Source organism: Anneissia japonica, unplaced genomic scaffold (assembly GCF_011630105.1).
Source record: "Anneissia japonica isolate Jap-2015-1 unplaced genomic scaffold, ASM1163010v1 scaffold287708_len1499824_cov190, whole genome shotgun sequence".
Lineage (NCBI taxonomy): Eukaryota > Metazoa > Echinodermata > Crinoidea > Comatulida > Comatulidae > Anneissia > Anneissia japonica.
The window spans coordinates 1,060,541-1,077,798 of NW_022752295.1; the positions used below are offsets into that span (position 1 = coordinate 1,060,541).

A 17,258-nucleotide genomic window follows, 5' to 3' on the forward strand; every position below is an offset into this window, starting at 1 on the left:
TTTAAATTTCCCCCCCCCCCCCACTTTAAAAAACGTTCCGCCGGCCCTGGTGTTGACATATTTTTTAACAGTGAGCTTCTTCTACCATAGGTACGTCTCAAATCAGGTATCAGGACCCTGTAGTTGCTACCGTATGTCAAATTTAGCAGAGCTATTAAGAATACCAATCTGCGGGGCTTTTTGATAGTTCTGATTGTGGTAACCCTTATATCATAAGGCGTTTTTTTTTTTTTTTTGCTCGTTCGAAACACTCAGTGAAGACTAGATCCACGGAAATTACCCCATTTTGGCGCTATTCATTCTATTTATGGCTAGGCCCATATCAACTTGCTCGTTATTGAAACCATCCCCGTCCACACTGCTCAGGGGTTGCACTTTTGTCTTTATACGTTATTGGAAATGTATTCATCTAACTTTTAATCTGTTTAAAAAAAATATTTGTTTATTTTTTTTCCTCACAGGCCAAACGCAATGCCTTGCGGGCCAAATTTGGCCAGCGGGGGCGCCTATTACGAACCAGGGCCATATATTATGTTTTAGAAATTTCTGTTTCTTTTTCGTGCCCGAACGATTTGGTGTGATTATTGAATCGCTGATTTGGTCCTCATCAGATGTTATAGTAGCTTTATAAACCAGTGCACTGTTCAGGCATTCGACACAATAGGAAAAGTTCTCTTTATTTCCGCAGTTGCATGTTTTGGGGTTTGTTGCTTGGTCTTGTTGATGATTTGCGAGTCGTGTCCCTTGACGATGGAGTTGTTTTTTATGCAGCCATTTTTCAGTTGTTTTTGTGTGGGAGGTGCCTTGAGTCAAATACTCCATAAAAACATCTCGTTTGTCCTTGGAGGTTTGGTGCTCACAGAACAAATGTCAGTGCATAGTCTTTAAAGAATAAAGAGGTGCAAGTAAACACTGAATACATCTCTATCGTTAAAGCTGTTGGTGGGTTGCTGAGGGAAGCATCTCTCAATGCCGAGGTTTGGAATTGAATGACTGTTGGAGCTGTAACACACTTGTGTTGGTAACCTGTTTCAGACGTCAGGTATTGTGCGCACAAACAAAGAACATTTTACAGCTGTTGAATTTTTACTCTATGTTCTGGTAGCTCAGGATGTTTGATGCTCTACTTTGACGGATTGATGGAATAATGTAAGATGGGAATGGAAGATTTATCGTACAAATTTGTTGTGAATCTTGTATAACATTGAAACATTGATTTAGTCGTCTCCTCGGTAGCTAGAGAATCCCACTTAAGCTGTTGCAGCATCTGGGTAACACTTGATGTTCGATTGTAGTTGTCAGGGGCGGATTTAAGGGTGGTCGCGCCCCTTCCTTTTGGAAAGTAAAAAAAAAAATATATATATAATCGATCACTTAAAACGCCTCAGAGGTTATTTTTGGGCGTCTAGAAAACCAAAAATTCGCGGGGGCATACCCCGAGGGTAGTGTTGTCTGAACCTGCCCCACATTCGGTCCCCCTTTTTTCAGCCCTCTTCTCTCTTCAAACATCTGCTGGATCTGCCCCTGGTTGTTTAGAGCAAATCTCGCCGCTTGCCGCTACATGGCCTCAAGTGAATTTATCTGGGCTTTGGTATGTGGATTACAAGATCTGCCGAAGAGTATTCTAACTTTGATCGCACCAGAGCTTAGTAAGGCCTGCCAGTTGTATGAGAGAAAGAGTGCTTGGGGTTAAATTTGCAGGTATATCCTATAGGTCTCAGTGGTCTAATCGACACTTGCCCTGACAGTTGTTGCATGTTCGACACATTTTTTCATACAACTGCATTAAAAAGGAACTTTTCGTTAAACCTCTATGCTTGACACGATTATAACATCATGTTCCTATTTGAACACTGTTATTATTTATCTAATATATATATATATATGAACACTGTTATTATTAACTGTTGTTATTGTTGTCAGGTGTCACCTGATGAAGGCCTATGGCCGAAAACGTTTGTGAATTTTCTGTATTAAATTTGGCAAATATATACCTTGTTCCTGAGTTTTATTTGATATATATATATATATATATACATACATACATACATATATATAATATAAATACACACATTATACATACATACATATATATACATATATATTGGAAGGAATCCCAATATCTGCAGACGGATCCGTTTCGGCCTTCCAGGCCTCATCAGTGCAGCTAGGGTATAGACCCAAACGAAACGTTTGACCAGCTTAGGTAGGGCCCAAACCAGTCCCACGACCACTAAACCAAGGCAATATATATACACAGCCCAGGTGTGAATGCAAATAGTGGAATACAAGCTATGTGGCTTGGTTCCAGTAGATACAGAGAATATTTTGTCACTCTTAGCGCGTCCTACGAAATTCTTACGAGACAGCACTAGTCCGTGAATTTGTGAACAAGATCGGAGATCTAAAGATGCAATGCATAAATGGCGGCCTGCTGGATCTCAAAAAGAGATTCTTTAATGAAATATAAATAAATTTTAAAAGGCAAATGGGAAAAATAATATATATATATATATATATGTATATATATGTGTGTGTGTGTGTGTGTGTGGGTGTGTGTGTGCGTATGTGTGTGTGTATATGATACACTTTGTGATAGGAGTTTCGGGTATTTGTAATTTTATAAATCAAATTTTATTTTGCTCATGTTAAATAATATATTCTTGTTTATGAATAGAATTTTCAATACAGTAACTACTATTAAAAGGTCATCTATTTAATGGTCGTATTAACATGACGACCAACTGGATAATTTTTACTATCTGTGTTATCATGGTGTTAGATTTAGGACTCGTGAACCTTATGTAGAAACGCGGAAATCAATTTAATTATTGTTTGCAATATAGGTTAGGATGGAAAGTGTTTTTTATGTAATACCGACTAATTTCAAGTATTTAACCTGGACAATGGTATTTGAATTAATGACCTTGGCTTATTGTCAACAGTGGACCAAGCTGACCAATCTGGTTTAACTGCATGTACAAAGCAAAAGAAATCTTACATCTTACAATCTTTAAGTCTGCTCTTTCACTCCGACCAAGCATAAAAAAGAGAATCGAGGGATAAACGCCTCAATTTATAAATTGTATTCCAGAATTTCAAATAATTCAATTAGAGACAAGAGTATTCAAAATTATGGCCTTGACTTACTGTCAATTTGAAAGGACCAAGCTGAGCAATCAGGTAATGGACGACAATCCATGTATTAGGCAATATTATACCATGGCGCACATATACCATCAAAATACCTTGCTTTTTTCAAGAAAAAAAATCGAAATTGGCTAGTTTTAGTTTCAAAGACTGGGATCTTTTATATTCCCTAATCATTTTGATATAAAAGAGATGATATTTTGTTAATTGTACTTATAAAAAGCAGGCTAAATTGGCCAAAAAAAAAAAAAAAAAGCAAAAAAAAAACAAAACAAAACAAAAAACAATCCAAATACAATTGAATATATACCGTACACCACAGAAAAGTAATTTTTTTGCTTTAGTAGTGGAGCCAAATCGAAGCCAGGCTCAAAAGTTTCAGTTTAATAGAACTAGACCTACTTGAAATGAACCTCTGTTCGGAAAATCTTTAGAATCAGGTGAATATAGAAGCATGACAATCTTTAACAGTTTTAAATAAGTACGTACTTAACCAGTGGCTGCGTCTAAGCTCCCCTCCTAGTTCAATACACAAAGGCTTAATTTTTTTTGGGTTTTTTTATATTATTAACACGACTGGGATCTTTTATATTCCCTAATCATTTTGATATAAAAGAGATGATATTTTGGTAATTGTACTTATAAAAAGCAGGCTAAATTGGCCAAAAAAACAAAGCAAAAAAAAAAAAAACAAAACAAAACAAAAAACAATCCAAATACAATTGAATATATACCGTACACCACAGAAAAGTAATTTTTTTGCTTTAGTAGTGGAGCCAAATCGAAGCCAGGCTCAAAAGTTTCAGTTTAATAGAACTAGACCTACTTGAAATGAACCTCTGTTCGGAAAATCTTTAGAATCAGGTGAATATAGAAGCATGACAATCTTTAACAGTTTTAAATAAGTACGTACTTAACCAGTGGCTGCGTCTAAGCTCCCCTCCTAGTTCAATACACAAAGGCTTAATTTTTTTTGGGTTTTTTTATATTATTAACACAAAAGTAGGCTATACAGTGGTCACTTTAAATTACAATCCTTAAAAAATAGGGACCGCTGACTTCCTTACTGAATGGGTCTGGTGCTTAAGTCAAAAACACAAACAGAAAAACGATTTGTACTTAAAATATACTTTTGAACAATTTCAAATAGCATACCATTTTGTTTTTTAATTTTGGCCTGTACTGCCTCTAACTAAAATAATGGTTAAAAAGGGCAAATCTGATGAATTTAAATTAGGATTGTTTCTAGACATAAAAGGGAAAAGGTCCCATATGTCAGTGAGTAGAATATTTCTTTGAGCAAATTTTGACAATCAATAAAGAAGTAATTTGAATCTTCCACTAAGCCACAATGGTTTCATAGAGGGTTATCTATTAACCCAGAATTGAATAAATGGAAATTTAAGCTACTGAAACCGAGACGAATACAATATTTTTGTTAATCTGAGTTGGAAAATTATTTTGGAAAAGTAAAATTCATATTACTACCTTCCAACCTCGACGTTTCGCCTGTGATACCAACAAGGCTTAATAACAACTTCGGAGGCGGAGTTTCTGGCAGCTTGTTTTCACACCAGTGCAATTGGCGTCCACGTTGATTTTATGTTCTTTGATTCCGGTGCACAGAAGTCTTGTCCATACACCAGTAGCGTATCTAAGGGATGCGCGGGAGACGCACGTCCCTCCAAAATTACTCGCCCCCCTCCAAAAAAAATTACGGTCAAGTTATTGTTAAAAAGCGCCAAAATATATACACAGAGGAACAATTGCTGCAGCCGATTTGATATACCACTCAACCTGCGTCTTCATTGTTTATTTTGTCTTTTGGGTGAACTAATGAATTTTTAAGTTTGCTGCGGAATGAAATAAGTATTAACATTGAACTCTCTGGGACATTTTCTAATGCGTACGGAACACCTACCCTCTTGACTTGTCCCTGCCTTCTATTCTTTTATTATTTATTGCTTTTGTTTTTGTCGACTATGACATACACTGTCCAGCGACTGAACCGAGGTCACTTGGTCACAAAATTATTCTTTAACTCAGATTAACAAAAATTCATTTGAAATATATTTACGAAAATCTGAATGAATTTATTCTACGAGACGAATACAGATGTGTATCATGATGGTCTTTTATAAAAACATATGATATGAATTCCGTTAAAATGCTTCTCAAACAAGGAAGTGATTCAAATGTTTTTCAGATTACAGTATCTAGTGAATTCCAGAGTTGGACTACGGAATGGACAAAAGAAATTTCATACAATATAGTTTAAGGGCATTTTTAATTTAGGATTTTTAATATTACGAAAATTATTAGGTAAAATAACAGTTTCTTAGGATATTTTGGTACAGTACCTCATTATTCATAATTTTAAGAAAACAAAGTTTTTTTATGCTGACGTTTTTGCCATAGTGTGGGCCAGCCAAGATCGTATTTTGTTTGTAGAGGAGCGTCATCAGACAGCTACAGTAGGTGGGTGAACACATTCTTCAATAAATATTTTAAACATAGTTATACTTATTTTAATATAGATTCCACCTCGTCATGCATAAGTCAGGCTTCTGTTTGATTTTCTTGCTGTTGATCTCTTCAGCGGTGCTTATTGACTGTTTGGAAGAAACAGAGGTAGGCCTACATTACATTACTGGAAATATTATTGAAATTTAATTGTCCACGTTATAATCATGGACCTATTATTACTTTACAGTAGGTGGGTGAACACATTCTTCAATAAATATTTTAAACATAGTTATACTTATTTTAATATAGATTCCACCTCGTCATGCATAAGTCAGGCTTCTGTTTGATTTTCTTGCTGTTGATCTCTTCAGCGGTGCTTATTGACTGTTTGGAAGAAACAGAGGTAGGCCTACATTACATTACATTACTGGAAATATTATTGAAATTTAATTGTCCACGTTATAATCATGGACCTATTATTACTTTTTATTACGAGTATATTGAAAACCAAACTAAAAAAAAACAAAAAAAACAAAAAAAAACTAATATCTGCGTACATATTATATTATCTTACGTACTTTTTATTTATTACGATTATACTGAAAACCAAACTCAAGAAACATCTAGAAGAAACCTTGAGCAATATCTCTCAATATCTGCTGACGTCATCTGTACTTGATGTATATATTTATGAATATTATTGAATGCTCAGATGGGCGTTTATAATTAGTTTTCATTGTCATTATAGAATACTGCAATCAATGCCAACAAACAAGATGCCTTGGGTGTGGATGCCGCTGACAACCGCGTGTTCATGGGCAGACGGTTACTGGCCACTTACACCAGACGTCGCCGATCTTTCAAAAAAGCTGATCTTTAATGGCATAACTATGTCACCTTTAACACACAGAATTATAGTATCTGTGTTGTAACAGTATAATGTGAGAAATTCTAATACCAATATTTTTTTCTATTTGAAATATAAATAATGGTGTATAATACCATTAATGTTATTAACGGTGGTATCTTCACGTTTCATGAGCTTATCTACATAATTAATTATAATTTTTATCAGAACATTTATTATGTTATTTAAACATTGGTTCAGTTAGAAGGAAGATTATAACGATTTTTATGACTATTTTTACAGTTATATACGCTTGGTGGAGTTTATATTATGCACGTTGTTTTACTATATGCGTGTATACAAGTACAGTAAAAGTCATGGCCTTTGTGCAAAATAAATAAATGAAATGAGTACAGGGGTGGCCTCTTCATGCGCGGATTCAGATCTTCGCAATGTTCGCTAAGGTGAGACTTTTTTTTTTATAGCTTATTCAGTGAACCCGCCACCCACCAATAATGATGATTTCGAATATAATTTAAATTTCATTTTTGGTCAATTAGCGCACATGTCTGCCTTAAAATTTTCAAAAATAAGATATGTATATTTCTTCCTAATTATATAAATTAAAACCATCCTATTACTACACTGTTTACATTCACCAATAAAATTGTATCTATATTTTCTCCTCCGTCTGAATGTTTTTGGCAAACCTATTTGTAGAGAAAACAAACTTTTATTTTTATTTCTTTTCCGCCCTCTTTTGAAGATCTTTAAAAACATAATTTCGCGAAACAAGTTACGATATGATACAATATTCCTTTAATATAATTTTAATAACATGGTAAAAAAAGAATGAAAAAAAAGTTTCGATAGAAAAATAAGGAAACAAACAAAACAATAAACAAATAAGATCTTAAGGTGACAGGAAACTACTGAAATAGGTGTGTTTTTAGATGGGCTTTAAACTGCCTAAGCGAATCGCAAGAACTAAGAAAATTAGGCAGACCATTCCAAAGTTGGGCAGCAACATTGAAGGAAATTAACTGTCACCAATCCCTTTATGGTAGACCGGTCAAACAAAGTTGGATGGAGTTGGAAGATCTAGTTAGCGCAAATGGTATTAGGTAATCGGAAATATACAAAGGGCAGAAGAGAAAAACTCTGAATTGAATTCATTCTTAGACAGGCAACCAATGAAGTTTACGAATAAGGGGAGCGGTAGGAGTGCGTTTTTCACAAAAAAGAATGAGTCTAGATGCAAGAATTTTGAAGTTTCTGCAGAGTATATGAATCTCTTTTCAACAGACCACTATACAGAATTCATTTCAACCAGCATTCGTCTAGAAGTGCGCAAAAACTAAACACAATATTCCTATATAATTGTTTTTCTTATATCCTTTAACAATGTCACACAACATATACAAAAATGAAAAAATCACACCAGTTGGCAAAACAAATCATTTAACACAATAGCATATTCATGATTGCATTTTGACTTATTTCATGTACTTTATACTTAATTAAAAAAAAAAAATTAAGTGTATTCATTACTATTACGCATACATACATTGTGCTAACAGTTGTTGGCCAACAGCATTAAATTGAGAATATGGGGCTCAATAATTAAGTGGGGGTGCTAGCTAGCAAAATTTGAGTGATTTGAGGTAATTTTTAACTACTGACAATGATTTTTTGAGGAACAATGAGTGAGGGAAGGGGGCCACACCAAGTCTTTTTTATGAAGGTATCACCCTAGATCCCCTAGATACGCCATCGGCATAGTGAGCCTGGCCTTAGAAACACATTAAATGTTATCTTTCTTTTCTTTTATTAATATTTTAAGAGGAAATGTCCCACTCAGCGAAGCTGATTTTCAGGGGAGTCCTCATCACAACAGACAAATTACAAAAGAGACATAAAATAGAGCAAACAGCAAAAACAGCACATTCATAGAGAAAAACGAAACATCAATAAATGTTTTTATAGTTTTTTAAAAATAGTATAAAAATATATTTAATTGTTTTCCTTAAAAGCTATGTAAAAAAAATATATATAAATATCATTATGTAAAAAAGAAGCACGCCCAAATAAGAACAACCAAATATATTAAACAATGTTATGTGTACCGGTCACGTCAAGGAGATGAAGCTTAAGTATCTTTTTAAAGGAGGAAATTGACAATCCCGCCCTGCATTTAATTGTAAAAGGAAGGGACAAATCCAACTTCGCTCCCTGTGAGCCGTTGATGATGCAGTGCTGTCTGCTCATTGTCGGTGACAGTCCAAATGGATCATCAATTAAAACGACCCGTTGCACGCGCCTTGCTGTTGAGTCCTTCGTAGAATCCTATCGGCCGACGACCGTCATGCGCAGCGAGTGCCCAGTTTTAGGATACAATCTTTCTGAATGCCTCTGGGATGGCTGGCACGGTGGCATCCATTAGCCGAACTTTCTACAACAGAAAAAAATAAGAATTATAACTAGATATCATACAAAAAATATTAAATATAATCATTTGGTTAGATTATTCATGACTTTAATAAGACAATTGATAATTAAATACATTCATTACAGGGGCATAGGTTGGTTTCGGCCTGTGGGGTGTGAAAAATGATAATGCGGAACTAAATCCCAGAATTCAAACCAAATCCCTGTGCAATGAAATCCTAATGGTAATTTTTAGTATTTTAACACCAACTAACCATGGTGTGGGGGTAGTGGGTCCACACCTCTGCACATGTTTCTAAATATTCAGAGATAAGTTTCATCCAATCTATCATTTTCTTTTAAATCACATTTTTTAAAAATAAAAACATTTCCTTAGTATATAAAAAACATCTATACAGAGGTATACTCAAACGTGTGTGTTCCAAAAATAATTACAAATAATTATTAAAAACAAAAACAACAATAAATAATATTCCCAATATTTAGCAAACAGTAATCATAATTTTCATAATGTCATACGTGCATTTCTCTTAACGAGGTAGAATGTTGGAGGCAATGTCAAGTCCCAGTACAGGATGCCTACTGAGCATTTTACAAACAGCATTTGTGCTGTATGCATAAATAAAGATTACTTTTTTAAGCAAATAATATGAAAAATTCAAGTAAGCCTACAATGAATTATGAAAAAAAAACCCTGCTAACTTCCCTTCTTCCACTATTCTTGAAAAATTAAGATGTTTAGGGTTGGCTTCCACAATTTTAGAGCTACCTGTTCATAATATATTGTTTTACCACTAATATGTCAACATCTTATTTCAGAGTACTTTAATTTTGTACATGAATGCAAATAGCTACCATATGAACTATCAATTTTTAATGAAGTGTTACTAGTACTTTGTGAGACTCCAACTTACCACAATCTTTGGTGTTTGTTGCTTTTGTTTACGTAATAACACAATCAATTTCTTGTACAATGCTGGATACAGTGCAAGCTTAGTTATTAATGCTTTACAGCCAAGCCTAAAAGATGAAAACAATTGAAATACTAGTGTACGAAAAAAGACAGAAGTACATAATAAACAAAAGAATACAGTCTGTTTTTGCAAAAATCAAAACAGATTATGAACTAAAATAATAATACATTAATCCAAGTCTAGAAATCAGATAAAATTCTATGACACACATATTAACAAAATGATTAAAATTAAATTAAAATGCTTATTATTTTCTGAATAAAAATTATCTGATGAAGAATAATTTGGATTTGTAAATGGTTAAAAAAAATTGAACAAAAATATAAATATTTGCGCAATTTTACCAGATAATTTCAGACCGAGTAATTTCAATAGATGCTGGTTGACCAGGTTTAATAAAATTCTTCATGGCAACATTGTAGATTTTCAGAAACAGCCAATGAAGCAAACCTGAAATATAGATAGTACAAACACTTTTAGAATGTGAACCTGCTTTAATGATACAAGCATAATATAATAATATAAATAACAATCAAAGTTTTCCTCAAACAACAATGACAACTTCTGACAATGAATCAAGGCATTAATTGAATTAATTTTACTCCTAATTACATGTAGACTGGGTTCCAGTCCCTAAACTTTGTCTTAATCAGTGAAAATGCTTAAACTTAAATCGATTTTGGCACCATTGGCGTTCTATATTGCTTATTTGCATGGCGTTCCATAGTATACTTTTTCTGGAATTCCTAAAAAGTTTCTCGATATTAAAGCAGACGTTGGCGGCGATCTTCGAAAGGCTATATACCAGTCTCTCAATGAAAAACCAATAAATTAGAGACTTGTGGAAAGTCTAAATTACATGCTGCAGAAAAGACTATGGCAGGGGTCTCATAAAAAAAATATTAGACTGGCTTGCCAAGAAGAGATTAAGATCTCTGTCCAGTGGGTCGCCAAAAGTTACAAACACAATTAAAATTAGCATAGAATAAATATAAACATTAAAATTTCATATAAATATATATACTATACATTAATTACTCTAATAATAATAATTGATAGATTATTTTTAAACGTCTTTAGGTTAAAATAGGCATTTAAGACATGTACACTAATAATAATGATGATAATAAAAACAAAACATTCCAAGACTGCACACAAAAGGTTCTCTCAAAAATACCCTTCAAATTTATTTTGAAAATGGCTTAATTATATTTAAAAACCATTTTCAACTATATTTGTGACCACCACGAAAGGGCTGTAAACTCGCATCACCAGGTTTCGAGAAAATGGGCTAAATAAACAGTATAACATGTAATTTGAGCAAAATGTGATTATGTCATAAATATAAAGTATTACCTTTAATCTTAATATTTTTGAAGTTTAGGTTCAATATTTCAACTCTAAACCCTAAAATTTTGTAATTTTATGAAGAAACGTATAATATAAATTCACCAACTTTCAAGCCGCCATACTTCGCTTCCAAACAACTTATTTACTACACAAAATTCAGGCCCCAAAATAGATAAATGTAAACTATTAGATATAATAATACGTTTATTAGTACTCGTATGCTATATATGTGATTTCAGAATAAACAAACAGTATAGTTATAAAATAGTAGAATGGTCGGTTCTTTGTAGTGAAGTAAATCTAAAATGTATTTATGAAATCATTCAAAATCGTGTACAAAATAGTTGAACAAACTTTAAAGTGTATACATAAATGAAGGAAATAGCCTTGAATTAATTCAAATAATACTAAACTGTTTCATGACTTGTTGAAAAAGATTTGGACAACAAACCTCTTGCCGTCTGGCAGTGAAGCAGATCAGAAATTATACTGATTGCGGTTGAGTAAAGAAACTAGTCATGGTTATTGAATCTTCAAAAAAATTGACGCCAACAGAACGATCATCTTCACTATTTTCAGCAATGTGAAATTAAAACGTATTGATGAAGTATATTCACACGACGTCAATCAAATCGTGTACAAAATAGTCAAACAACTTTAAAGCATCAAACAATAATGTGCATGTCGACATTACAATTGCTTTAGAAATATATTTTCAAAAGCAATTTTCTAGAGCATAGCACCATGGTACGGACTATCTTTATTGATTGAAGAAAATAACCTTGAAGTTATTAAAAAGATACGAAGCGGTTCATGTCTTGTTTAAAAAAAATGATCTTCTTGCTGTGAGGCAATTAATGATGTATGTCAAAATATTAAAATAATATAAATGATACTGTCTCTTATACACATCTAGATGTGTATAAGAGACAGCTGTCACGAAAATGCCTAAATGAAAATTCCATTATTATGGAATAATAATATAATATAATTTAATTTAATAATTTAATTAGGTGTTGAGTATGTGTTTCATACATAATGAAAAACATACATGATGGAACCAGTAGTTCAAAACAGATTGTTTACCACCTCCCGATGCTACAATGTAGCTTGCAACAATAGAAATCCTGATAATTTCACTTGCAAATACTTGCTTATTTCTGAAAACGTTGTAGTTAATGTTTATAAATTTAAAAAAAAAATAATCCAAGCCCCTCGTAACCCCATCCCATCCCGTTTTCATCCACACCCTGGCAAAACACTCTCTCCATCAAGGCTAGACGAATTAAACACTTCTTATGTCTACTAAATTCATCAGAACAACAGGGATGCCATAATAAATACATAGATGCTTTAGCTTTATAAGGGTATAGGGCCTAACCAATTTTCCCTGGGGTATCACTAATTAACCCCCTGGGGTATCGACTTAAAAACAGAAGATCTCTGTTCCCCAACCTATTTCCAGCAAACCGTAGAAAATTTCATCGCAATAGCTCAATGGAAACTGTGTTGTTGCTAAGGAGTTTCTTTGACTGCTGCTGTGATTTTTCTTCAATTTCTTCAGTACTTTTAAAGCCTTTTGCTCAAAACTTCATAGGCCAGTTTATAGAGAATAATTATAATTCAAAATAGCTTAAATTTACACATAATTGTCCGATTAAGGTCAATGATCCCTTATTATAAAGTTAATGATGTGCTCTATTCATTTACATTAAAAACCCATTTTGATAGAGTACGAGTTTGCAGCACTTTTGTGGTCTTGGGTCACATTTATCAGGGGCAAAGTTTATAGATTGAATCAGTTTGAATAGATTTGAATGATCATGCAAGGTCGCAAAGTGACCTAGATTCTAAAAATTAATTAATATAGCGTGAAATGATGCAATAGGCCTAGTGGCTCTTAATTATATACAGTAATTATTTTAGGCTTGTTCTTATGAGCCGGACAACACCTATAAAATGGGATTCTCAAAAACTTGCATTGACGATTTTAGAAGCTTTGTTTGATAATCCTAGGAAATTCCATTTAATACTGATAATCCAACTCCGGTAATAACCTTAACATAATAATAATAACAATTTTATTTTATAACAGAAAAAACTTGAATCACCATAATGGTGTTTTTCACAAGGCCGTTTTTGCAGGAAGTTACGAAGAAAAAATAAACAGACTTTATCAAAAAGTAAATTAAAATACATATACTGTACAGAGAAAAGCAAAATTCAAAACTATAAAGACCTTTGATCTAACTTTATTTCTTTATTGGTATCATTTACAATTGATTAAACTTGTTTATCAATTTAGATGATGTTACATCAAAAAAGTGACATGAAACTTATTTCATAAATGCCCTTTATTTTATTTTATTTGTTTATTCAGATATAGGGCCTTTCTTTGCAGATAGCAACTTGTTAAAACTGGTGATAATCACCTTTAAGTACTGAACTCTGGAGATATTTTTGTCCCTATGTCTCCGCCATTATGCTGCTTTGTCTGTGAAATACTGGTTTATTTGTGCACCTTTCTTTTGGAAGATATTTTTAGGCATTTGTACCTGTACACAACACTCCTCACTGACATATTAGGAAATGCATACAATTGTACAGGGCCCCAAGGAGATCAGCGAGAATTGTATAGTTATTTATCTAGGACAGAGAAGTTACTTGAACTTGACTAACGTAAATACTATAAGTATTTTTAACACACACGAGAGTTTAAATGTCATACACAAGCCTCTTCAAAATACTTCAAAGTTAGTGTGGATCAGTATTTATACGCACTTAAAATAGATGTTACTTACGAAAGAAGACTTTCGGATTCTGTTGTGGTTTAAATGCTTGTGGCAAAGTAAGCTGATAAGAATGGAAATGACATGCCATCAGTAGAAACAGTTCATATATATTTCTCAAGCACGTCCTTGGTTTGTTGATCTACACAAATGAAAATTAACATTATTAATCATTTCATTTATTTTAAGTATGATGTATTTAAAATATAAGTAAATCTTAAGTTCTATTTTTACCCAGTAATTTTTTTTCTCACTAGCAGCCCCACTTTGACCTCCCCTCTTTTATCCCATTCAAAATTAATGCTTACCGAAAGGTCCACTGATTAATCTCAGATAAGAAAGTATAATACATACTCCAAGTATTGAAATACCAGAATTGTATAGCGCAAATCTACACAGAAAAATAAAATAGCATACACTAGGAAATACATTAAAGATATGATAAAATCTGTGTAAACAAATCTAACAATCTTACACGATGGTGTGTATTTCAATACTTGGAGTATGTATTATACTTTCTTATTAATGCTTACCACGGGGTCAATAAACAACTGCACATATTTCGTGAACATAAGTTGGCAAAGTTTCCTTTTCATGTTTCTGATCAAATCTCCTTCTCTCACAACTGTCATTGTATAGCGCAAATCTACACAGAAAAATAAAATATAGCATACATTAGGAAATACATTAAAGATATGATAAAATCTGTGTAAACAAATCTAACAAATAAGACAATTCTACCTATCAACTGGCATATTCAATCAAACATCAATTTACTCATGCATCTAATGACACACTCATCAAAACATATTTTCCCAATTTTACAGATCTGCTTTATTATAAACATTTTTTAAATTAGTTACCAGTCAGTTTGAGGGCCAATGTAAGTAGCCAAGATAATATTTTCTTGTTCTAATTTTCAATTATAAGTTAGTTTAAAAACAATATTTTATATTTCTATAACACTCTGGTATTCAAAAAATGGGCTCACCAAAATACTACTGCATAGGGTCAGAAGACGATGTAGAATAAAATATTACATTAAAGTACACTAAACTAAGCCATTGTAATTCAGTATTTTGAAATTTATTTGTTCATATTCAGGAATGAAGTTACTCTGCGCTTCTTGATATCAAATTTAGGGTCTCTCATTTTTGTGACAATCTATAAATTCTCAAAAAAATGTTGTATTTTATGTTCTTTTGTACTGTTTGAATATTTCAATGTATTTTTCTGATTTTAATGTTACTTCATGAAATTTACATTTTCTCTGGAGTATTGTTATTTTTATGTTCTTGTAATCCAAATCTGTAAATCCAATTCCTTTTATCTTGATTTATAAATTCAATTTTTAATATTTTTTGGTGTCAATTTTGTTATTGGTTGCATTTATTAATTTCTTGATCTTGTTGAATTGTTAAATTTTATAAATGTTTTCAATATATATAATATTATTATATTTGTACTTTTTATATCTATAAATTGTAAGCATTTGTTGTAATTCAGTTTTTAACTGCGATACATTTTGGAATAAACCTTGAATTCAATTGAAAAAAACACAGACAAAGTGGGTAATAATAACAAGCCAGTGTTTTATAGCATCTAGGTCCTTAACCTTTTTAACTTCACTAACTCCCTTGGTCAATGTATTGACAAAGTTCCTGACCCCATTCCACGGTAAAACAGTTTCCATTTTTTAAATATTGTAATGCAAGACAATAAATTTCAATGCAATATTAGTGCGACAGACCACACCAAGAAAAACTTTACTTTTTATTTACTAATCTATGAATTTGGCTTAATTACTAGAGTATTAATATATACATATTTTGTCTGATAATACTTGTAATTGTTGAAACTGTTCAAACAAAACATAGCAGTTAAAATCTTACCAATATCCACATAGCAGGAGTAATCATTATATAACTCAACAGTTTCCGGGTTGATAAGAATTCCACACCATGGAAACAATCCTGAAAACACACCAATACATATAGACCAATCAGAGGCGGATCCAGGAATTCAATATTAATGGGGTCCAGGGAAGTAATTTCACAGATTCATAGATAGGGGATTAATACCATGGTTTGGGCTGAGGTAAGAAATCTATGAATATGGCACCTCTGAGATAGCCCGAGATGGTACTCTGACACTTAAATTTGAATATAATTTTCTTGTTTTCTCAATTTTTTGTTTATAATTTTGAAAAATTTAGGGCCCCAGGCCGACTGGACCTCCTTGAATCCGCTACTGAAAGTTAACATCAACTTAATCACTGCCAGTTCAGTTCAATTATATACAATAAATATATAAATATCCAATTATTTATGTTAAATGAATACTGATTGAAAATCTTTATTTTGTATTTCTAAACCCTTTGAATATTAATGCTTTTAAATACCTGCACCAGTTGAAGAATTTTTAAACAGTGAATTTACTTGGCTTATAAAAATTTGCCAGTATAGTGCTGGGTTTATTTATTTACTTTAAAAAAATATTTACATGGTGTTTTGAATCCTATTTCATCTGGAAAACAATAATCACTACAGACAAAAAATTATAGCATTAATAATAATAAATTATACAAATATAATACATTAAACAAATGTGATGTTGTGTTCTATGAGTGGAGATACCTGGAATAACCGATAAATAACTAAGTTTCCTTTGAAACTTGCGTCTCAAGCATAAAAGAAAAATAATGTAATCACCCTAGCTTGCCTATATATGCCTAGCGTGAATATACAGCTTCCTCGTTTTCTTTGATTTTGTAGAGTGATATAGGTGAATTGAAAAGCTTACCCATTTAATGATTAGAATTGTCTTGTTACCTTCTCGAGAGTAAGTTTTAAAGGAAACTTAGGCATTTATCGGCTTAAGTATTCACAAAATAGACAATAAAAATACCAAACACAGCAACAACATACCACAAAATGATACAGAACAATGATTAATAATCCCACCTGAAGCTGAATTGATCGCCTGTCCATTGTAAGAAAATGCAAAATTGGTGAGGGTCTTATCAAATCTAACCTTACACCCAAATGTTGCAATGCCTGAATATAAACAAAGACTAGTGTAAAATAACACACGAAAAACAAAAATGAAATCATACAGAAAATTATGCTAATATTAAAAATGTGTAAAAAATGATGTCATAAATGATATGCACATCGTTGATATGGTCTTTACTTAGACAATGTTTGAAGAAAATTCAAGCGCGGAAAGTGACCA

The 17,258-nt window shown here is 32.5% G+C and overlaps 1 protein-coding gene and 1 long non-coding RNA gene across 4 annotated transcripts in view; one reads left to right on the forward strand and one right to left on the reverse strand.

The window, feature by feature from the left end:
* The first annotated feature begins 5,613 nt into the window (after window positions 1-5,613).
* On the forward strand, window positions 5,614-6,874 carry LOC117122206. The gene is made up of 3 exons (XR_004447685.1): window positions 5,614-5,628; window positions 5,867-6,019; window positions 6,365-6,874. It is a non-coding gene; the product is annotated as an uncharacterized LOC117122206 (long non-coding RNA).
* Window positions 6,752-17,258, reverse strand: part of LOC117122205 (telomerase reverse transcriptase-like) — a 39,787-nt gene continuing 29,280 nt past the window's right edge. For 2 of the 3 annotated variants that reach the window (XM_033267711.1, XM_033267713.1), the window contains 7 exons: window positions 16,988-17,080; window positions 15,917-15,997; window positions 14,558-14,670; window positions 14,037-14,166; window positions 10,230-10,335; window positions 9,826-9,931; window positions 6,752-8,915 (listed from right to left, as the gene is read on the reverse strand). In XM_033267711.1, the coding sequence (XP_033123602.1) occupies window positions 8,850-8,915; window positions 9,826-9,931; window positions 10,230-10,335; window positions 14,037-14,166; window positions 14,558-14,670; window positions 15,917-15,997; window positions 16,988-17,080 (695 nt within the window). In that variant the 3' untranslated portion in view covers window positions 6,752-8,849. The remainder of the gene's footprint in view (window positions 8,916-9,825; window positions 9,932-10,229; window positions 10,336-14,036; window positions 14,167-14,557; window positions 14,671-15,916; window positions 15,998-16,987; window positions 17,081-17,258) is intronic. The other variant, XM_033267712.1, reaches the window with a different exon arrangement.